Source organism: Schistocerca americana, chromosome X (genome assembly GCF_021461395.2).
Source record: "Schistocerca americana isolate TAMUIC-IGC-003095 chromosome X, iqSchAmer2.1, whole genome shotgun sequence".
Lineage (NCBI taxonomy): Eukaryota > Metazoa > Arthropoda > Insecta > Orthoptera > Acrididae > Schistocerca > Schistocerca americana.
In genome coordinates this window covers 641,198,944-641,222,762 of record NC_060130.1, presented here as the reverse complement: position 1 = coordinate 641,222,762, position 23,819 = coordinate 641,198,944, and the positions used below count along the sequence as shown (strand labels likewise).

Below are 23,819 nucleotides of genomic sequence, written 5' to 3'. Positions count from 1 at the left end.
TTTTTCAAAGACTTAGTGTTGCCATTTTTACTATTCAAACAGTACTTGAAGTAAGTGATCGTTCAACACAAAAATTAGTCTAATTTGCTTATTTTCATTCACTTATGATGTATGTCATTACATTTTGGGATAGTTCTCCTCATTCTCAAAGGATATTTGTGGCTCAGAAATGGGCAGTTTGGGCAATAAGTGGTGTAAGTATGCGAACCTCTTGTTGATCGTTGTTCACTAGTCTGGGTATTCTGACTTTGGCCTCTCAATATATATATTCTTTACCATCATTTATTGTTAACAATATTAGCTTGTTCCCAAGAATTAGCAGCTTTCACTCAGTTAATACTTGGCAGAAAGCCAATCTGCATTTGGATCTCACTTCCTTGACTCTTGTGTAGAAAGGTGTACAGTACACTGCTGCATCCATTTTCAATTAGCTACCACAAGAATTCAAAAATCTTAGCAGTATTCCACATGCTTTCAAATTGAAACTGAAGTGTTTCCTCGTGGATCACTCCTATTCTGTCGAGGAGTTCTATGAAAAATTAAGCTGATTCCTCCATTATATTTTTAATTGTGTCTACTTAAACTTATGGCTTGTCTTTTTTTTTAGTTCATAAACATTTCATTTTCTCTTTTGTTACTTTCATGTTGTCATTTCATGTAGTGACACGTTCCATGAGCTTGGAGATTTGCTCCTCAATTTGGTCCTACTGAACTAGACATGTAAAATAAAAATAAAATAAAAAAGACAATGTTCTGTACTAGGAGGAGTTATCAAAAGTGAAAATTAATGACCATCATATGAGGTAGCATTAACTCTGTCCCTTTGGTGTTTTTTTACAAGGGAGATGGGAGATAGCGGGATCTCACGCAAAATTTAAGCAAAAACGTTTATTCTTTTTATATAGTTACTTTCTACTTTAATTTCAACTGTTTCCTTAATAACACCATCCTAATAACTTTAAGTACGTGCCAGAATCTCCATATCGTAATATTCCATAGGTTGACCAGTGCCAAGACAATGTTCTGCAGTAGCAGATTTGCTTGGCTGTTGTAAGCATGTGTGATGCATATGCTCAGTACACTGACCCTCCACGGACGTGAGAGTGTGTCCATTATATGACTTGCCACACCTGCAACGAATATGATAGACAACTGTCATACACAAACCAGTTTCATCCTTTATGGAACCTAGAAGGACCTTAGTCTTGGATGGCGATCAAAAAACACATTTCACATCATATTTCTGCAAAATACAACCAATTCTGTTGCAAATGCACCCTGCGTAAGGCAAAAAGGCTGTAGATTTTGGTGCCATCTTCATTATCATCACCACTCACCTGGTGCACAGTTGGTCAATAACAACACGTCTGATCTATCTTTCACTATAAACATTCTGACAAAAGATGACCTCAAGATGGCTAACTCAGCTGACAATCTCTCAGGGTCTGAGATGATGTGGGTCCTGTGAACCAAGGTATGAAGTAGCCTTTCACGCTGATCCAGATGGTGACAACTGTCAGCCTGTAGATGGAAGATGGAGTGTTGCGGGTTTCTAAAAACAGCATGTCCCAATGTACCATCAACCTTCCTCCTGACCAACACATCAAGGAAGGGAAGGCAGCCATCGTTCTCCACCTCCATCAAGAAATGAATGTTCGGGGTGATTGAATTCAGATGTTCTAAAAAGTCATTCAAATTCTCGCTGCCATGAGGCCAAATATCAAAAGTATTGTCAACGGATCAGGAGAAAACATGCAGGCTTCAAAGCCGCCAAGTCCAAAGTACAGTCCTTGAAGTCGTCCATAAAAAAATTGGCAATAATAGGTGACAACGGGCTTCCCATAGCAACCCCATCTGTCTGCTAATAGTGTTGGCCATTGAATAAAAAGTAAGTGAAAGTCAACACATGTCAAAATGGGTTTGTTAATTCAACACCAAATCTAACCTCAGTTAACTGAAGTGAATCAGAGGAACACGAGTGAAGAGAGAGACCACATAAAAACTTATTAGAACATGAGTGTCATTCAAATGGATTTCCTTAATGAGCATAAGATATCCACTAAGTTCTTAATGCGATGCTCACACCAACCTACTAATGGGCTCACTAGAGTAACAGTGTCCCGATCACTCTTGTTACTGTTGTTATTTTACCTGTGAACAAGGGCAATGCTACAGTTGTTTTGGACAGGGAGGATTAAGTTCAAAAGATGCATTTGATGGCAGGATTGGTGCTGACCCCACAAAAAGTGTTGAGAGAAAGACTATTCACCTCCTAAAGAAAGATTCCTTGTCGCAGGAAACTATCAAGAGTCTTAATTCTTGATGCACTGTTTCCCCTAGGCTCTACAGCATTCCTAAGATCCACAAGGAAAGAGTTCCTCTTAGACCGATTGTGAATAACATTATTAGTGCACTGAACTACAGTGTAGCAAAATGCCTTACTACTCTGCTGTTGCAGACCATTGTCTTGGCACTGGTCACCATACAGAATATGACAACACAGAGATTATGGCATGCACTTCCAGCTATTGAGATAGTGTTATTAAGGAAACAGTTGAAATTAAATGTGCAAGAAACCTTACAAATAGAGGTGGAGATGTTTGCCTAATTCTGCATGAAATTCTGCTCTTTCCCATGTCAAAAAACTTAGGGACAGACTTAATACTACCTCATCTGATAGCTATTAATTTTCACTATTGACAACTTCCGATGTCTGCCATCTTTGGTTATGTGGATGTGCTAGTGTTTACAGCATGTGTTATCTTTCTAGAATTTTTCTGTAAATCGAGATTTTAAATTCCATTGCTCGGTGCTTACTTGTTGCAGTTTTGCCTTGAAATTGACTGGGTGTGCAGTCAAAATGTAGGTGGTTGTCGATGACGTCACCCGGATGCAACCCTGTAAGATACTGAGTCCAAATGATGTCCATTAATTTTCTAAATATGGTTCTAACAATTGCTTATCTGCTCTTTCTAGCCTAAAAACACTCCTAGCCTTCTTGATGGATTTACTAATTTTATTAACCATCATGGATATGTTGACACCCTGATCACTAAACCTTGTCACTACACTGACATGATCAATAATGTCAGTCCTATTTGTAGCTATGAGGTTTAAAATATTTCTGTTGCATGTGGGTTGCCACAGTAGTTGTTCAAGACCGTTTTTGGAGAAACGGAGTGGCAAGTGCGTTATTTGTGTAGAATTATACACCTTTTAATGAAACATGGTAAGTAATGTGTTTCTTCTTTACAGACACCCAAAAAGCACAATCCTGTGGTCACATGAGATAGATTATTTATTATCAGTTATTGAAAGCAGTTGCCTAGGCTGAAAGAGATTGAAGAGGGGGATGGAAGGATGCAAGGAGGGGACAGTAGGAAAGAGGCAGGTCTTTCAATGGATGTCTGCACAATAAGGTGAAAGAGGTGTGGAAGATAGAGCATAAAATGAGAGAGAGAGAGAGAGAGAGAGAGAGAGAGAGAGAGTGCCTGCGTGGAAGGAAGTAGAGTTTCGGGAGAAGGCAGTACACGATATGGATGTGAAGAAATGGTGTGGACAGATGAGATAGGGGAAAAGGTAAGGTGAGGCAATGGGGAACAGGTTAGTGGAGTTATCTGTATGCACAGTGGGGAACAGGTTAGTGGAGTTATCTGTATGTACTGTAACTATTCATTTGCACATTTTAGACATGTTTTTTCATTTTCAGAAATACCATTTTTTACTATGTTATGATGATTTGAAAATGGGTTGTGACCCAAAACTAGTCATCAAGTGAATAAATAAAAGTGAAATTTGCACTTGGAACGATTTTTCATCCTACTAAGGCTAGTGAAGGTTTAGGCCAGGGGAATTGTGAGAGCACATGATACACTGCAAGGGCAATTCCCACCTGTTTAGTTCAGATGACCTTGTGGTGTAAGGGAGTATACAAATGGCTCATATAGTGAAGTATCTGTTTAAGTCATTTATGTTGTGGTGTGCAGCATATTCTTCAGCTCGATGGTCAAATTTGTGGTTTACTGCACCATGGCATTGACCATTGCTGCTGTTGGTTATTTGTCATGCTCACCTAGAATGCTGTTCAGTAATTGCAGCAGAGCAGCCATAATGTGGCTGCTTTCATATATGACCCTATCTTTTATTGGCTAGGAAATGCCTGTGAATCGAGTACAGTAGGAGGTGGTGGGTGATGTATGGGGCAGGTCTAGCACCAGGGCTGACCACAAGGAAACAACTACAGGATTGGGAGAAAGATTGGAATAGCGATGGACAAGGATATTTTTTAAGTTGGGTGAAAGTCAGAACACTATTTTAGTTGATGTAGGTAGGATTTTGCATGGGATATCCCTCATTTCTGGGATCTTCCTGTGAAATAGTGAAAGCCCTGGTGAAGGGAGTGGTTAAGCTTTTCGAGACCAGGAAATGATATTGTGGGATCAGAGGAGTGCTAGTCGGTGGCTGGATAACAGGTTTACTGATCTCAGAGGAAGAGGTGGCACGAGAGATTTGTGTGTGGATGAGCTGTATAGGATAATCAGCTCTGGTAAGATTATTGGTGTATTTTCCACAACTCCTGTTTTCCACTGCAGATGCAGCATCAACAGGTGGCAAGACTGTAAAGAAGTGACTTTGTCATGGAACAGATGACTACTGTCAGAGTGGAGGTACTGTTGGTAGCTGGTGTGCTTGATAGGACAGACATATTTATAGAGCCATCTGAGAGGTGGAGAGCTATATCTAGGGATTTGGCTCATTGAGTTGAGAAGGACCAGGTGAAGTGGATTTGGAAGTAGGCATTGAGGTTATGACGGAAAGGGCTAAGGTTGTCATTGCTAGGAATCCAGACCATGAAAACATCATCAATGGATCTGAACCAGGCAAGGGGTTTTAGGTGTTCACACTGGTGATGCCCATAAAGAAGCTGGTATAAGATGGTGCCATACAAGCACCCATGGCAGTACCATGGATTTGTTTATAGATTTGGCTTTTAAATGTGAAATAATTGTGGGTCAGGATGCGATTGGCTAAGTTCAGGAGAGAGGCCATGGGTTTGGTATTAGGAAGACCCTGGGAAAGGTCGTGTTCCATGGCTGCAAGATCATGGATGCAGGGACTGTTGGTATATGAGGACATCATGTCCACAGTAAGCAACAAGGAGTTTAGTGATAACTGGACTGTGGAGAAGCATTGAAGGAAGTGAGTGGTGTCTTGACTGTAGGATGGGAAGTTACGGGCAATTGCTTGGAGATGATAATTTTGTCGGAGCATTGTATCAAGCCACAATGGGATGATCAGTAGGGAGACCTGTGGGGTTGAGTTTGTGGAGTTCAGGGAGTAGGTTAAAGGTAGAAGTGCTGGAGTTGCTCTTGTGAGAAAGGAGATGGACTCAAGTGTCAGGCTTTGGAATGAATCTAAGGCCTTGGGGAGCTGTTGGAGGTCATGTTGGACTTCTGGGATGGATCAGGATGTAAGGTTTGTATGCAGAGATGTCGGAGATCTTCAACCACATAGTCTCTATGATTCATGACCACTGCGATGGAGCCTTTGTCTGTCAGGAGGATGATAAGATCTGGATTGGCTTTCAGGTTGTGTATTCCATAGGAGTGATGTTGGTCTCACTGGGGAGGAATTTAGGAATAGAATGTGAGGCCAGGTTAGATGTAAGGAATCTGTGAAAGATTAAAAGAGGATGACTGGTTGGAAGGGGAGGAGGATCACAGCTGGAGGGAGGTTGGAGTTGTTTTAAATAAGGTTCTATGTGCGATTTGGTTGGCTGTTCTCAGTGGGGGTGTGATGACGAAATAAATATTTCCACTGCAGAAAAAAAGTATGGGAAAGAAGGTCCTTCACAAGTCCAGCATGTTTGAACTTTGGTTTGGGGCTAAAGGTAAGGCCTTTAGAAAGTACTGAGACTTCTGCAGGGGTCAGAAGTTTGGCAGAAAAGTTGACAACAGTGTTTTGGGATGGGTTTTTCCAGAGCAGTATGTTTCGTGAAGAGTGGAGCAAGTTTTTGGGGGTGTGGAAGGTGGAACTTATGAATGGTTGGGGGGGGAGGGTGTTGGATCAGACAGATAAGAATTTTTTGGCTGTAGATAATCCCATATGGGCATAAGACAGAAGCAGATAGGACAGCTTTCTCATTATTATTGGGAATGCTGTTCCAGCTGTTGAAAGGCAAGAATTTCTGTTGCAGCGATAGCATGCAGGAAGGTGTGATGAGAGTAAAAGGATTTTGCAAAAGGAGTAGAGGCTATCAAGTATGGTTTCAGCTTGTATTATTTGATTACAAAGGACCATATTGGTGAGGGTCAGACAGAATTTCAGATAAAGGATGTGTGATTGAAGTTTTACAAAGGCAAAGTAGAATTTTCGGAATTGGTGAAGGTAGAATGTGTAGGGATTTGTGGCTGGATGGTTGAAAGAAAAAAAAAGGAGTGACTGGAAAAAAAAAAGGTTGAAAGTAAGAAAGTGAAAACTCATGGTCAAGGCATTACAACAGATGTAAATGTTAGGTACTATATAGAGAGCTATGTAGGAAGTTAAAGGAAAGGTGAGAAAATGTTTTAAAGAAGCAGGGAGTAGCAAGCATGCTCGAAAATAAATATATTCGATTGCAAACTGACTCGTGGCAGTAAAAAACATGCACTATTGTAAATAAACATGTGCAATTGCCTAACAGCCAGGTTGGGCAGGACTCGGTAGTGGGGTGTATTGGTTTGCTTTGTGGGGTGGTAATGGGGTGTATGTTTAAAACACCACTAAAATTAAATATTCAAATAGGGCCCGTCACTGTGAGAGCAGGCAGTTGTAGTATGACACTATTTCATTTGATGGGCCATTAAAGCGGTGGGCATTTATATTGCACAACAGATAGTGCCTGGTGTGCATTTTAATGGCAGGTACTGTAGATAAGTAAAGAAATACAGTCAAAGGAGAGAGGTATGGAGAGGAAGAGAGAGGACAATAATTGAAATTCCTGGATTGAGCAATGCATAAAATGAAGGAAAGGCAACCACTCACCCATAGCGAACTGATGTGTGTAGCATAGAAACCTGTTACAGGAAACACTGTTCAGACTTGCTTTTGAGCTCTTGCTCTTAAGTTATGATCTTTGCCTTCTGTGGACAAGCCTCCACCAATGTCCGCTTAGCTGTTTCCCACTGACTCATCTTACTTTTTCTCTTCTCTATTCTATGCACACCACTGCTTTCCCATCAAGATCATGTACTACCTTCTCCCACCACTCTTCTTCTCTCCCCTGCTGGCATTTCTCTCTCTCTCTCTCTCTCTCTCTCTCTCTCTCTCTCTCTCTCTCTCTCTCCCTCCCTCATTTTTATTCTCTACCCTTGGTACTCATTTCATATTGTTCAGCTGCTGAGTCATCTGTTGAAAGTCATGTCTCTTTCCCACTACCCCCTCTTGGGTTTCTCCTTTCCCCTCCCCACCCCCTACAGTTCAGCCAACAGCTTTCAATAATTGGTAATCAATTATCAGCCTCTCCGTAGCCATGGGAGCATGATGCAGACATATACATCTGTGTGGTTGTTTGTGTGAATTGTATACTTTTACTACAAAGAACAAGAGCTCAAAAGTGATTGTGAATAGTTTTTCCCACTGTGTGTTTCTATGCTCTGCACATCTGTCTGCTGTAGATGAGTGGTTGCCTTTCCCTTGTTTTACATAAGATAAAGGTACAATGTATGGAAGATGAGACTCAATCTGTAATTTCATATTTGGAAATGTAGAAAGAAAAATAAAATTGAACTTCCTCACAGATTAAATGTGTGTGCCTGACCTGGACTTAAGTTTTGATCTTTGTCTTTCGTGAATAAGTCTCCATCAACTGGATCATCCAAGTACTGTGCATGGCCTCATGCAAGTGTCATTACATGCCACAAAATATGATGTGGGTGGCTCAGTTGGTAGTTCCACTTCCCACCAAAGCTAAAAGTTCTGGTTAAAGCTCTAGCCTGACAGACATTTTTAGCATAAGTATAGTAATAGTGTACACTTTGCTGCAGGTTGAAAGTTCAGTTCTGATTATGTGAGAATACTATTAACTAATTATTTTCAAATAAAACAGTGACTTACTTTGGTGCACCTGTCTTAAGTGTTGACTGTGGCTGATGTCCCGTTTCCCGGTAGGTTTTGGAAGGGGATATGAAGATGTTTATGAAACTGCCAAACTTGGCAATGATTATTGTAGTCCGTTGGTGACACAAAAGCAACTTTGATTATTGTCATGAGCTACAAAGAAATAAAGATGAACAAGTAGTTGAAAATAATTCTCTCATTGCACTCATCTGCAACCTCCTCTTAAAAATGGAAGAGTACAAAGGTCTACTGGTAAGATAAGAAAGTTTCCGTGGCGAACTCTATCATGCATTTGCTCAGTTGCTGGTCACTATTGTTCCAATTTCATAGACCAAGTACTGGAGAAATGAATGCCAGGAGTGATCTCCATTCAAACAATACTACTGTTAGTAAACAGCATTGCAAGCCTTTTAGCCAGTCATGTATTTCTTAAAACATTTCAACTAAAATTTAAAACCTTGATTCATAACTTCACTGACATAACTCTAAATTCTGTAAATTGACCTCATACATGCATAAACTACTCAGGGTGGATGAGGCAGTATCCAGTTTTTCGTGAAGGGAAGATGATGATGTTTTTTTTGGGGAAGGAGACCAGACAACGAGGTCATCGGTCTCATCAGATTAGGGAAGGAAGTCGGCCGTGCCCTTTGAAAGGAACCATCCCGGCATTTGCCTGGAGCGAATTAGGGAAATCACGCAAAACCTAAATCAGGATGGCCGGACGCGGGATTGAACTGTCGTCCTCCCGAATGGGAGTCCAGTGTCTAACCACTGCGCCACCTTTCTCGGTTGTGAAGGGAAGAAATCAGGTGATGAAAATAATGGAGTGAATGCCTAATGTTGAGGCATCTACATCTACATGGATACTCTGCAAATCAAACTTATGTGCCTGTCAGAGGGTTCATCAAACCACCTTCACAGTGATTCTCTATTATTCCACTCTCAAACAACAGGCAGAAAAAACAAACACCTATATCATTCCATACAAGCTCTGATTCCCCTTATTTTATTATGATGAGCATTTCTCCCTATGTAAGTTGGCGTCAACAAAATATTTTCGTATTCAGAGGAGAAAGTTGGTGATTGAAATTTTGTGAGAAGATTCCATCGCAGCGACAAATGTCTGCATTTTAATGGTGTCCATCCCAAATCCTGTATCATGTCCATGACACTCTCTCCCCTATTTCACGATAATACAAAAGTTGCTGCTCTTCATTGAACTTTCTCTATGTACTCCGTTAATTCTATCTGGTAAGGATCCCAGACCATGCAGAAGTACTCGAAAAGTGGATGGACAAGCATAGTGTAGGCATTCTCTTTAGTAGATCTGTTATATTTTCTAAATGTTCTGCTGATAAAACACAGTCTTTGGTCTACCTTCCCCACTACACTTTGTATGTGTTATTCCCAGTTCAAATTGTTCACAATTGTAATTCCTAGATTTTTAGTTGACTTTATGGCCTTTAAATTAGACTGATTTGTTGTGTAACCGAAGTTTAACGGATTCCTTTTAGTACTCATGTGGATGACCTCGCACTTCTCATTATTTAGGGTCAGTTGCTAATTTTCGCAGCATCACATATGTTTTCTAAATCATTTTGCAATTTGTTTTGTTCTTCTGGTGAGTTTACTAGATGATAAACATCATCATCATCTGCAAACAATCTAAGACAGCTGCTGAGATTGTCTCCTAAATCATTTATATAGATAAGGAACAGCAGAAAGCCTATATCACTATCTTGGGGAACGCCAGAAATCACTCCTGTTTTACTCGATGACTTTCCGTCAATTACCACCTCTCTGGCAGGAAATCACGAATCCAATCACATAACTGAGACAATTTTCCATAAGCATGCAATTTCACCAGAAGCCACTTGAGTAGTACAGTGTCAAAAGCTTTTTGGGAATCTAGAAGTATGGAATCAATTTGAAATCCCTTGTCAATAGCACTCAACACTTCATGTGTGTAAAGAGCTAGTTGTGTTTCACAAGAACAATGTGTTCTAAATCCGTGTTGACTGTGTGTCAATAGACCATTCTGTTCAGGGTAATTCGTAATGTTTGAACACACAATTTGTTCCAGAATCCTGCTGCATATTAATGTTAATGATATGGGCCTGTAACTCAGTGGATTACTCCTACTACACTTTCGTAAATATTGGTGTGACCTGTGCGACTTTCCAGGCTTTGGGTACAGATCTTTTGTCAAGCGAGCAGTTGTATATGATTGTTAAGTGCAGTGCTGTTGTATCAGCATACTCTGAAAGGATTGTAATTGGTATACAGCCTGGAGCAGGAGACTTGCTGTTATTGAGTGATTTAAATTGCTTCACTACTCTGAGGATATCTGCTTCTATGACAATGTGTAAGTCACTCAAGCTCTCAAAATGAAGGAGACATGCTGCTCATACGGGATCATGTTCATAGTCACCCCATCTCCCTGAATACCTACCTTCAAGCTGTTGCAGTTCACCTTTTCCTTCCTGACTTGACCTTTTACCTTTCTACCATGTACATCCCTCTGTCATTTGATGTCAGCAGGGCAGACTTCCTCCAGTTTATTGGGCAGCTACCTAACCCCTTTCTGCTGCTCAGTGACCTTGATGCACACCATCCCCTTTGGGGTTCTCGCAGAACCTGACCGAGAGGTGCCCTTTTAGCTGACCTTCTCAATCAACTTAATCTTGTCTGCCTTAACACAGGAGCACACACATCCCTTTCAGACTCCATGCACACCTATTCCCATTTACATATATTCTTCTATACTACCCAGCTTGCCCATTGTCTCGAGTGGTCCGTTCTCTCTGACACATACTCAAGCGACCATTTCCCATGTGCTATCCATTTGCGGACTCCTACCCCACCTACGTGCACACCCAAATGGCAGTTTACTATGGCCTACTGGAGACTTTACTCCTACATGGCAACCTTTGATGACAACATTTACCCAGTTGTGATGACCAGGTAGAATATCTTACAAATTATCCTTAGCACTATAGAATGTTCCATTCCTCACGCTTCCTCTTTTCCACGCCGTGTCCCAGTCCCTTGGTGGACTGAGGTATGCCATGACACGGAGACAGGCTCTACATGTTTTAAATGTCATCCTATCATGGCAAACTGCATCCATTACAAACAGTTGCATGCTCAATGTCATCGCATTCTTCGGGATAGCAGAAAAGCTAGCTGGATTTCATTCAGTAGTTCTTTTAACAGCTCCACTCCCTCTCCCATCGTGTGGGCCAACTTCCGACAGCTCTCTGGGGCCAAGATCCATTCCCCAATTTCCAGCCTGACAGTAGCAGACAATGTCGTAGTGGACCTTATTGCTATGTCCAACACCTTGGGCCGCCATTTTTTGGACTTTTCGAGCTCCTCCCACTGTCACCCTGCCTTTCTCCATTGGAAACGAGCAGAGGAACTTGGGCACTAGCCATCTCTTCTTAGCATTGTGAGTGCTACAATGCTACCTTTACTATGAGGGAGCTAGATCGTGCTCTCACTTCATCCCGATGCTCTGCCCCAGGGCCAGACGATGTTCACATTCAGATGTTTCAGCCCCTGTCTCTTGTGGGCAAGCACTTTCTGCTTCGTACGTACAACCGCATCTGGGCAGAGGACACGTTTCCCAGACACTGGTGTGAACACACTGTCATACCCATACCTAAGCCCAGTAAGGATGAACACCTTCCTTCTAGCTAATGCCCCATTTCTCTCACCAGATGTGTTTGCAAGGTGATGGAACGTATGATTCATGCCTGGCTGGTATGGTGGTTTGAGTTGCACCATATACTAACCACTGTACAGTGTGGGTTCCAAGCATGACATTCTGCAGTTGACTATCTCATCCCATGTCATGAATTGTTTTCTGTGTAAATACCAGACTGTGGCCATGTTTTTCAATTTGGAGAAAGCCTACAACACCTGCTGGAGTACTGGTATTCTCTGCCTGCAACAGCTGCTGGAGTACTGATATCCTCTGTACACTCTAGATGCTGCATGCCTAATTTCCTTCAAGAATTTTTAAAAGACTGAGTTTTCAGGGTATGTGTGAGTTCTGCCTTGTCGGACACCTTTATCCAAGAAAACGGTCTACCTCAGGATTCCCTTCTGAGTGTTATCCTCTTTGCTTTCACCATTAACCCTATAATGGGCTGTCTCCCACCAGGCATCTCAGGCTCCCTTTTCATTGACAATTTTGCCGCGTATTATAGTTCTCCGTGAACTTGTCTCATGGAGTGGTGTCTTTAGCAATGTCTTGATCACCTTCACTCGTGGAGCATCAACAGTAGCTTTCAATCTTCCACAGACAAAACCATTTGTATGAATTTTTGGCGGCACAATTGGTTTCTTCCACTGTCTTTACATCTTGGGCCTGTTGCTCTTCTGTTAATTGAAACTATGAAATTCCTAGGGCTCATGCTCGATAGAAAACTTTCTTGGTCCTCCCACATGTCTTACCTGGCAGCCCACTGTATGCGGTTCCTCAGTATCCTACATGTCATCAGTGGTACTTCCTAGGGAGCAGATCGAACCACCCTCCTTTATTTGTACTGGTCCCTTGCCCGTTCGAAACTAGGCTATGGGTGTTGTGTTTATGCGTTGGCACATATGTCCCTCTTATGCCGTCTCAATACTTTCCACCCTCATGGCATCCGTTTGGCCACTGGTGCCTTTTACACTAGCCCAGTTGAGGGTCTGTATGCAGAAGCTGCCAAACTACTGCTGTCCTACCATTGTGACTTTCTCCTCAGCAGATATCCTAGCCGATTGTCTGCCATGTGTGGCCATCCGCCCTGTGCCTCTTCTTTGATGACACATCTCTCTTCTCTGTTACTTCCTAGAGTTCGCTTTTGGCTCTTGCTCCGGCAGCTTAAATTCAGGCTACCTGCAACTTTTCTGGTGGGTGTGAACCCTTCACTACCTTGGCTACGTATGGCACCCTGTGTTCATCTTGGCTTCATTCACTTCCTAAGGACACTACTGCAGCCTCGCTCTATCACCTTCAGTTTCACGACCTCCGCATGGAACTTCACGATGGTACCTTTGTGTACACTGATGGCTCTCAGACTGACCATGGTGTCAGGTGTGCCTTCGTCATTGGCAGCGATGATTTTTGGTATCAGTTTCTGGAACATTGCTCAGTATTTACAGCAGAGCTCTTCACCCTGTATCAGGCCACACAGTGCATTCGGCAACATAGGCTTTTCAATTGTGTCATCTGCTCTGACTCTCTGATTGCCCTTCAAAGCCTCTGTGTGCTATACACTGCCCATCCCTTAATGCAACGGGTTCAGGAAAGCTGCCACTTGTTCACTCTTGATGGAGCCACTGTGATGTCTATGTGGGTTCCTAGTCACGTTGGTCTGACGGGCAACGAGGCTGTTGATGCTGCTGCCAAGGTTGCAGTCCTTGTGCCTGAGTCCACTAATTCTTACATTCCCTCTGATCATCTCTGTGTTGCCACCAGTCAGTAGGTGGTGTTACTTTGCCATCACCTCTGGTTCCCTGTCATGCGAACAAGTTCTGGGTTATTAAGCCTCTCCCAGCGGGTTGGATGACCTCCTCTTGGCCCTCTCACTGTGAGGAGATTATTTTAGATGGGTTACATATCAGGCACTGTTTATTGTTAGCCATTGCCATTTGTTAAATGGTGCTCCCCCACCACTTTGTGCTCATTGTGCTCAACCTCTGACAGTCTGTCATTTCCTGACCGAATGCCCTTTTTTTTACCACTTACGTTCTCGTGTGTGTTTGCCGTCGGAGTTATTGGCCGTTTTAGTGAACGATGCGTGGGCTATCGACCACATTTTACTTTTTATCCGTCATAGCAGTGTGACAAAGGCCAATAAATTTTTAATTCAGGACCTCTGTTTCTCTATGGTGTATTTCATAGACCTTTCTCCACATCCCAGTTTTTAGCTGTCTTCTCCTCTGTCGATGGAGATTAACATGAAGTTGTTTTTAACTCCTCTCTTTGTCTTCGTGTTCCACTGTTCTGACATGGGTGCATATGATCCTAGTTGTTTTTGTGCCCTAAAAGAAAACAAAACAAAGAAATTATGGGAACAGTTATGGCAGGTCTCTTGCAATTCTGGTAAGCATATATCACATCTTGTCTTGACTTTGGATCTGTTATGTATGATTCAGCAAGACCTGCAAACATGAAGATGTTTAAATCTGTAGACCTCAAGGAAATAAAGGTAGCTAAAGGGACATATAGAACAACCTCCATTCCATACCTCATTGCATACTCTTGGGGGCCACTACTTTTGTCTCGCGGCAGTTCCTTCAAACACAACATGTGTGTATGCTCTATTAAAATATTGTAAAAGTGGACTTAAATAATGAAGTCTGGACTGCAGGCTTTCCTGTACTTCATAAAATCTATTAATAATCTACACCTTTTCAGTAACATGACAACCATTTCTTCCATTCGTGGATAGAAATGCAGGGCATGATGCTGCTGCCAAGGTTTCAGTCCTCGTGCCTCAGTCCACTAATTCTTACAGATTTTCAACAAGACTCCTAAAGGCCTTGTTGTGTATACGTAGTTCAGAAAAAGTTATGCCAAGGTTTATCAGGCAACAGTCGAATGCATGTGTGTACATTGGTGGTTAGGAACTGTATAGGCGCATAGCGACGATGAAAATTTCTTCTGCCATCGGGAACTGAATAGGCTCTCTCCACTTTGAGGGCTACTATACTAGTATGCATTGATAATCTTGGTACAAAGATGAATGTATGTGGTTTCAAAATAGTGGTAGAAACTCTTAATTAGTTTCAACAATGATTTGATGTTTTTCTGTCAAGGGACTGAATGCTTGGTTGAAAATTGTGTTTATCGCAGCTGAAATTTCAGCTGAAGACAAATAAAGTTCTGTTGCATGTATGTTTTTATTGGTGTTGGGTGTCAGTGTGTGTGGAATGGTGTTTAAATCCAGCTTTATTAATTTGTTAATGATAACTTATTGTTGGTGCTTGGTAGAAAATAACTAGTTTGTGAGTGGACTGTATACACATGAACATATGCCTAATATAGAGCATTGCTATCCATTAAGATAATTCTTTCCCCTTTTTAACTTTTTTTCTATTTCCTACCACCCTCTGATTTTTATAACATTTGCTTATCATCATATATATCTCTAGGAGATATTCAGTGACGTTTACTGTAAACTGAATCTTAAACTTCTCTGCAAACATAAATTTTATCTATTCAAGAAGTACGTGACTTGTATTTCTGTTACTTTAACTCAACATGGGCATAAATTTGTGGATGAATTTTTGCGTCGACAACTGTGGACCCTGTAATAGCTTCCAGAAATTTTGTCTACTTTCATTTATATAAACTAGACATGGAATATTCAACAAGCAATTCTGTAATATTTATATTTTGAAGTCTGGAAATAATTTAAATTTTTTTTAAATTTGTCTCAAAGCAATATTCATTATATCTCTTAAGAAATGGGTGATTAATGGTATCTGGTGCAAAATACATTTGGGGTTTGTGTGAATATAGGCCATACTCAATGTCTGTCATATTAGCATGAAAACTGCCATGTCTTTCTCTCTTATATTAATGCTTATTAACTCATATTGTGGCCCTTAATCAGTAAGTCCTTTGGAAAGGGTTATCATATAATGGATTAACTTAACACAGACAATGTATATAAATACCTAATGGAAATTCCTGGCTGGAGCAATACATAAAACCAGGGAAAGGCAACTACTCACCTATAGTGGACTGATGTGTGGAGCATACAATCACATAACAGGAAACAATATTCACACTAGCTTTTAAGCTCTCGTTCTTCTTCTATAAAAAGATCAAGATATTGAACACTTGTGTGAATAATGTTTCCTGTTACATGTTTCTATGCCCCACATATCAGTCATCCCGATGTGAGTGGTTGCCTTTCCCTTATTTTACGTATAGATAATGTATTAAGTAACTAATTCCAGATTAATATTATTTAAGTTAGAAGAGAAACTTACACCCCCCAAAATACTGAAACAAGAGGAATTGGAAGAGGACTGAAAAATGTGAAATTGCAGCACAATTGGTATCCAAGTTTATAACTTTTAATTTGTTGCAGCCTTATGATGTAGTAACAATTTCAATTCCAAAGCTTAAGGTTTTGAACACCCCCCCCTCTCTCTCTCTTATCCGCAGCTCACGGTCTAGTGACTAGCGTTGCTGCCTCTGGCTCACGGGGTCTCGGGTTCAATTCCTGGCTGGGTTGGAGGTTTTCTCTACCCAGGGAGACCGCGTGTTTGTGTTGTCTTCATCATCATCATTCGTGACAGTGGATAAATTGGACTGTGAAAAAATTGGGACTATGTACGGGTGCTGATGACCATGTAGTTCATCATCATCATCATCATCATCATCATCATCTCCTCTCTCTCTCTCTCTCTCTCCCTCTCTCCCTCTCTCCCTCTCTCCCTCTCTCCCTCTCTCCCCCCTTTCTCTCTCTCTCTCTCTCTCTCTCTCTCTCTCTCTCTCTCTCTCTCTCTTTCTTTCTTTCTCTCTGTGTTCACTAGGCTTGCTCTGAATGTATTGTCTCAGCAATTCAGAAAAAAATCACTCCTCTTTTGTCTTAAATTGTGTCTGTATTAATCTTTAACTGTGTATTGTAAGTCATGCCAGATTTGTTTGAGATCTAAGCATGCAACTAACACGTGTTTTATTTTCTTTTATAGCTTATTAACCCACTGAAGATGAAGGAAAATTTGGTAATGCAACTGAAAACACAGATTTCAGACTTGGAGCGATTCATTGAATTTCTTCAAGGTATAACACTCAGTTGCTTTGCACAGATTTTAAAGTGTTCAGCATTTTATAAATACTTTTGTTAACATGATAGTAAAAAAATTATACTAGAAAGTGGAGAAAATTAATTTGATTATTAATACTAGCAGTAGCATTGTAAATCTGTTGATAAGACAGTGCTGTCAAGCAGTTTTGAAACATGAATAATATGAACCTAAAGAAGTAAATGTCTGTGCAAAGTTGTTAATCGTCCAAGCAGAAATCTTAAGTTTGGTGTCTGCGTACAAGACTTGCTTGTAGCTTGTTTCCACACTAGAGTTGCTAAATGACTTTGTATGTAACTTTCTCAAATTGCAAGTAGACTGTGAAAGTGTACATAAAGTAGACGTTATCCTGTAGATGAACTTAGCATTTTCTCTGCTGCTTCACTGTTGGCATTTCCTACAAATAACTGCAGCTCCTTAATCAGTTGATATAGAAGTGCATCTTTGTTAATACTTTGTGAGTTATTTGTGAATATTGGCTGGAAAACTTTACAGAAATTCTATGCAAAAACTTTCATCATTAAGTGTTTTCCTGACAAGGAACAGCACTTAGTCAACCACTACATTGCTTTGCAGGGATGTTTGATGAGGCCTACTTTCGTGATACTTTGAAAATGAAGTCTAATATCACACTATGAGAACTGCCTAAACTTTTTTATCTTAAAACAACAGCCATACTTGGTAAACATGTCAGTCACCTGTACATCTTCATCTGCACTCTACGGGCCACCGAAGTGTTTGGCACTGGGTAGACACAGTACTAGAAACAGTTTACCCTATTCCATTTGTGGATGGTTGACAGAAAGACTATTCCATTTGTGGATGGTTGACAGAAAGTAAGATTGTCAACACTCTTCATTGTGGTTATTACATTAGATATATGTTTGTTGACTCATTTTGCAGCACAGTGTCTCGGAATTTTGTGAACAAGGGTCATCATGATATTAACTCCTTATTTGTAGCATCTCCTACTGCAGCTTGTTGAGCAAATCTGTGACACTTTCACACTGACCAAATATACCCATGATGAAATGTATATTTTTCCTGTGATTCTTGTATATACTTCCTTCAATCCAAATTCATAAGGATGCTAGACAGTCAGACAATACTCTAGAACTGGTTGAATGAGGATTGTGTAAGCAAGTTTCTTCATGTGTTAATTATGCTTCTGTAGTAGTCTACCAGTAAATCTGAGCCTGGCGTCTGCCTTCCCCATGACTGGTTTGTACGTGGTTGTTAAATTTCTGTGGAGAGAGACTGTTGAATGCTTGACAATGTTGACTGATTCCAGTGACTGTAGATCATGTAATCAAAATATTTTGGATCCTTCAGTTTCATAATGCACATTACATTTATTTACATTCAGGGTCACCTGCAAGTATGTATTTGGTGTGAATTTCGAAACATTATGTAAACATGTGTGTCATATGCGAACAGCCCCCCAGAGCAACAGATGTTGTCTGCCAGGTCATTTATTTATATCATGAACAATAGTGGTCCTATCATACCACCTTGAGATTTGCCAGGCAGAAGTTTTACTTCTGATGAATGCTGCTCTGAGATATGTTTGTTAGAATATCTTCAGTCTTTAAATATTACATAACAATAAGCTAGTACAAGTTCATTACCTACCTGTGTTGGATATTACATGTAATTAAATTTGTGTCCGTGTACAGTCAGCAATCACTTAGTGATAATTTTCTGTAGGACCATATAAATTACAAATCAGTTTTTCTTATGACATTTATTACGAAGAAAATATTTATAACTACACATCAACATTTTTTGTGAAATTAGATATGCTCCATGTTATTGCTTTCTTAGTAGAACAGTCTTAATGAAATAATATAATTGAGAGGACTTGATCTAAATGCTGTTGGTTATGGCTAGTCAAAACTCCACGTTGGGTGAGTGTGTACAGGGTCTGTTTATTGTTGAAGGGGGCAAACACATAAACACTGTTCATTTATGGTTTTGCTGCAAGTACTGTAATGCTACCTTGATCAGAGAAATGTTAAAAAGAATAGGAAAATTTCCTGACATTTAGGTTGCACAAATATTTTCATGTAACATAGACAAGTATAGAACAATACTGCAAATAAAGTTCAATCATATCCTTCATTAAACAGATTCTTGATCCTGCAGCACAAATAAACACTTGATTTGTGTTATGTAATATTTTAAAGTCTTTTATGTAATTACACTTTATGAGCATGAAAGGAAAATATGTTGCAATAGAATCTTGGGATTTCATGATACAGCACTTCTCAATGGTTGATACATGTCAGTAAATATATATTCATGTTTGATGCCATCACCATATGTGGAACATTTACATTTACCATCATAATGAGAAGATTGCAGTTTTATAAGAACAATATTATGAAAAGGATAGATTGCGACTCACCGTAAAGATGACATGTTGAGTTGCAGACAAGGACAATGAAAAGACAGTTACACATTAAACTTTCAGCCAAAGCCTTCTTCAGAAAAGAAAGCACACATACATTTACACAAGCAGGCTGCTATCCCCAGCCACTACAGCCAGAATGCAACTCCCTCGTTGAACAGCAGCAGCAGCAGTCCAGAGTGGAGTGTGGAAAAGTGGAAAGGTGGAAAGGGGAGGTGTAGCAGGGTATACTTTGGGGAGGGGGGGGGGGGGGACGGAAGAGTACTGTCTGGTGGAGTGTGCAGGGACTAGGTGGCAGCAGGAAAACGCTGCCCGGCACAGTAGCAGGAAGCTGGGGGTAGGGGGGGGGGGGGCATTTGGGAACAGAAAAAAACTCCACCACCACCTGGCACCGCTACTGTTCTGCCATGCTGTGTCTGCTTCATGATGATGCTTCACTGATCTTAGACTATTAACAGGTGTGGACCTGTAAGAAGCTTGGAAGGTGTTTAAATACTAAAGCTTATTTAGCAGACCCAAAGGCTTTTAACAGTTGAACTTTGAAAATGTGAACAAATCATTCTGTCAGCCCATTTGAGACTAATGGAAAGATAGAGTGGTAGGACATTTAATTCCATTCCATTCCTCATAATGTGAACATTTCAATCTGGTATGTAAAGGAAAAATAGTCCAGGCAGCTGGGAAATATTATGTTTCTTCAGTGGAACTGTAGTAGCTACCATTGTCACCTGTCCAAACTCTGTCGGTTATTAGGTACTTACTCTGCAGTTGGCATGCCATTTCAGGAGAGACAGTTCTCAGAAATCTGACACACTACTATTAAAAATCACAAAACTATGCAAATAACATTAATGCTGATAAGGCATCTTCAGGAGTATGCACACTCATTTGATGTGACACTTTCAGTGAGTAGATCCCACTAACCATTTTGTTGCCATGGCTGTGTGTCAGCTGGAATAACAGTATGCAATGTCTATCTACCCCCAGAAACATCTACATCATATCACATGCTTGCGGATTTAGTAGACCAGCTGCCTCTACCGTTCCTCCTGTTGGGGGACTTCAATGCTCGTAATTGTCTGCAGGGCAGACAAACCACATCTAACACGGGCCAAGTAAAAGAGCAGTTAATTTCAGAACTGTAGCCTGCCTCCTCAACAGTGAAGCTGCCATACATATCAATATGGCTCATGGAACAGACTTAGCCAAAGATATTACAGTCTGCAATCCTACCATCTCACAATTTATCCAATGGCCCATCCATGGTGACCTCTGTGACAATGGTCATTTTCCTATCTCTCTCTTTCTTGCCCATCGATCAATGAAAAATGAACCACATAGCTTACTTTGGAAAGCCAAATAGCAAACTTTCACCTTCAGTCTGACCTTTGAAACCAGTCAAGAGAAGGATATTAAAGGAATGCTATAAGATGCTATTAACACGATTACACATGCTGTGGAAGCAATGATATCCTATTCTTCAGGCTCATCCCAACAGATACCGATGCCACAGTGGTCTGATGAAATAGCTCCATCCATCAGAGAATGTTACACGTCACTTCAGCAGCACAAATGCCATACCTCAATGGAACATTTAATAGCATTCAAAATACTTTAAGAACAAGCATGGTTTTTAATATAGAAGAGAGTGCAAGATTGTTGGGAATGGTATGTATCATCTATGGGTTGCTCATACCCCATCATCTCGAGTATGGATTAAACTCTGCTGCACATGCACCCACCCACCATCCACAGTGGTTCTGGCATCTCCCTCATTTGCGACATCTGTACTGCTCCTGTAGTCATCGCTGAATGTTTCACAGCACACTTCAATGCAGTGTCTGCCTGCAGTAATTACCATCCTAATTCCCTGACGCAGAAACACCTGCCAGAATGAAGCTCATTATTCTTCCATGCACTGTGTACAAGGCACATCTCAGTGCTACCTGAGAAACTTTCTGGCCTCTTAAGATACAGGACCTACTTACTAGTGGATTTTCATAGCTCTAGAATCACTATAATATTCATCTGCACACTGAGTCATGTGGATATTCCAGAATAATGAACTCACTGAAAAATTAGCTAAGGAAGCAACCTCAGGAAATAAACTTGAACTCAACGTACTGGGCACAGACTTAACATTGCAACTGTGACATTAAATTTTGAAAACCTGTTATATTTAATGACAGGCTATCATGACCCTAATCAAGCTGAGAGCAATCAAGCGAACCACCAAGGTGTGGCATATTTCTCAGTCAGCAGGTCTCTCAGAAAGGTGCCATCATACTGTGTCACCTGTGTGTTGGCCACATCAGACTTATCTAAGAGTTCCTTTTGCATAAAGAGGACTCCTCTCAATGCAGCAGTGGTAGTCATCTCACGATTGCATGTATTTTTGCATTGTGTGTCCTGCTCACTGATATGAGATGAACAATTAATCTGTCTACCTCAATACCTCAGATACTTGCGGAAGATGGGTCAGTAGTTACTGAAGTCCTATGTTTCCTGAGGGAACGTGGATTTTATAACAAAATTTAATGCACCTCCACATTCCGTATTGTTGAGGGTGGTTGTGGAAATAGTACCTCTCTTCGGACCATGTGCCCTAAGTGGCTTCAGGCTACTTTCTCCCCATGTTCTGCCATGCATTTTTAAACTTTTGTGTCCGTATTTTATTTATTGAAGCTAGCTACCTCTCTAGTCTGTACAGCCTTCATTTTTCATCCCATTTTAGTTTTTCAACTCAAGGAACAAACAAAATGAAATGTCTATAAGATAAGAAATGAGGTCTGTTTTCCCCAGAATCGGTGAGTATTGAAATACATGGAGAACACTGACAAGAAGAAGGGAGAAGATATAGGACTTTTTGACATCAAGGAATAACTTCTATGGTGTTAGAGGGAGCTGTAGAGGGTAAAAACTGAGATGATATATGATGTTATTTATGTGATTGTACTGACTATGATAACCTTTCTTGGTTCATTCTTCAGTGACCAGCTACAATTTTAGCTGTTAGGATGCACCTGAGCATCTCATTTTAGCTATTTTTGGCTAAAGCTACTGTTAAGTACACTTTCAACCACAACAACACGATCATAGACCTCGGAGCTGACAATTCTCTTTATCTCGTTTCATATCTTTTGGCATCATTTTCCTGTTAATCCAGGGACTCAAACAAAGTGGTTTAGTCCCTTTAAACCCATAATAACTATCTAATTCAACCATGATTCAGGATACAATCTCAGTAGAGCCTAGGCTCCTACCATCTGCTTAAAGGACACACTATGGGAAATGAGCATGAAAAAGAGGATGCAAACAAACTCCAGGAAGGAGTGTAGGAAGCTGAAGTATATAAAGTTACTGCACTCCAGCCTACATGTATCACTCTATCAACACCTCTGACAGCAAAACATATTTTGTTGTAGAAATACTCCATATGAAGTGTGCACTAGAGAAATTAAAGTACTGCTTCAGTGGTGTAACTAAAGTTTGTTTCTTTCTTCATAATGTGAGTAAAGGTGCTTTTTACAGTGAATTGGTGCACAGAACTTCTTCCTCATTTATATAAAGACATTAATCCCCATGTTGTTTTTGGGATCAAAATAGTGACACTGCCTGACAGAAAAAATTATGCACCCAGAAGGAAAAGAGGAAACAAAATGGACATCACAGGCTGAGATGGTATGCCGATGTTATTTAAGTGATTACAAAATTGTGTCTAATTTACAGAGAACTTGGCAATATGAGCCCACTTGTCAGTTGATGTGGGGCCCTGTCTGGTCTGGATGTATGCACTGATTTGGTTGGGAAGGGTGTCCTATAGTTGTCTACAGCTGTTGTAGCCCTCAACTGTTACAAATGGGTACTGGCACTGGAAAAGAGTTGACGTATGAGCTGGTCCCATACATGTTTTATGGGATACATCGTGGGGACCTTGCTGGCCTCTGGAGTACTTCAACATCCCGCATACAATTCATGGAAACGTGCCATTTGTGGACAAGCATTGTCGTGTTGAAAAATGACACCACAGTACTGTTGCATGAGAAGTAACACACAAGGACATAGGATGTCTGTGATGTACCATTGTGCTTTTTAAAGTTGCCTCAATCACAACCAGCTGTGAAGTGAAGTCATACCTTATTGCTACTTACTACACCATTTCACCAGGAGTAACACCGTTGTAACTCTTCAAAACATTGGAAGAATTCAACCTCTCTTTAGGTCAGCATCATCCACACCCATGATGGTGCAGTATTGCACAACATCGCCAAATAGAGTGTGTCACCATTCCGCAGCAGTCCATGTTTCCTGGTCATGACTTAACTCCAAATGCGTCCATTTGTGTTAATGGTAGGACAGTAATTTCCTAGTCCAGCTGGTGTTAGTCTCTGATTGAAGGTTACATTCTGTATTTGGATGGCACATGTAGATGTGAAAGGGGTACAATGCGCTTGGAGCTCAATACAGCAGTCCTCCATTGTGATGATTGGAT

The 23,819-nt window shown here is 40.7% G+C and overlaps 1 protein-coding gene across 1 annotated transcript in view; it reads left to right on the top strand.

Moving 5' to 3' along the window:
* Window positions 1–23,819, top strand: part of LOC124555409 (RUN domain-containing protein 1) — a 177,851-nt gene that overhangs the window by 63,077 nt on the left and 90,955 nt on the right. Inside the window, exon 6 of the mRNA XM_047129306.1 lies at window positions 16,804–16,894. Within this exon, the coding sequence (XP_046985262.1) occupies window positions 16,804–16,894 (91 nt within the window). The remainder of the gene's footprint in view (window positions 1–16,803; window positions 16,895–23,819) is intronic.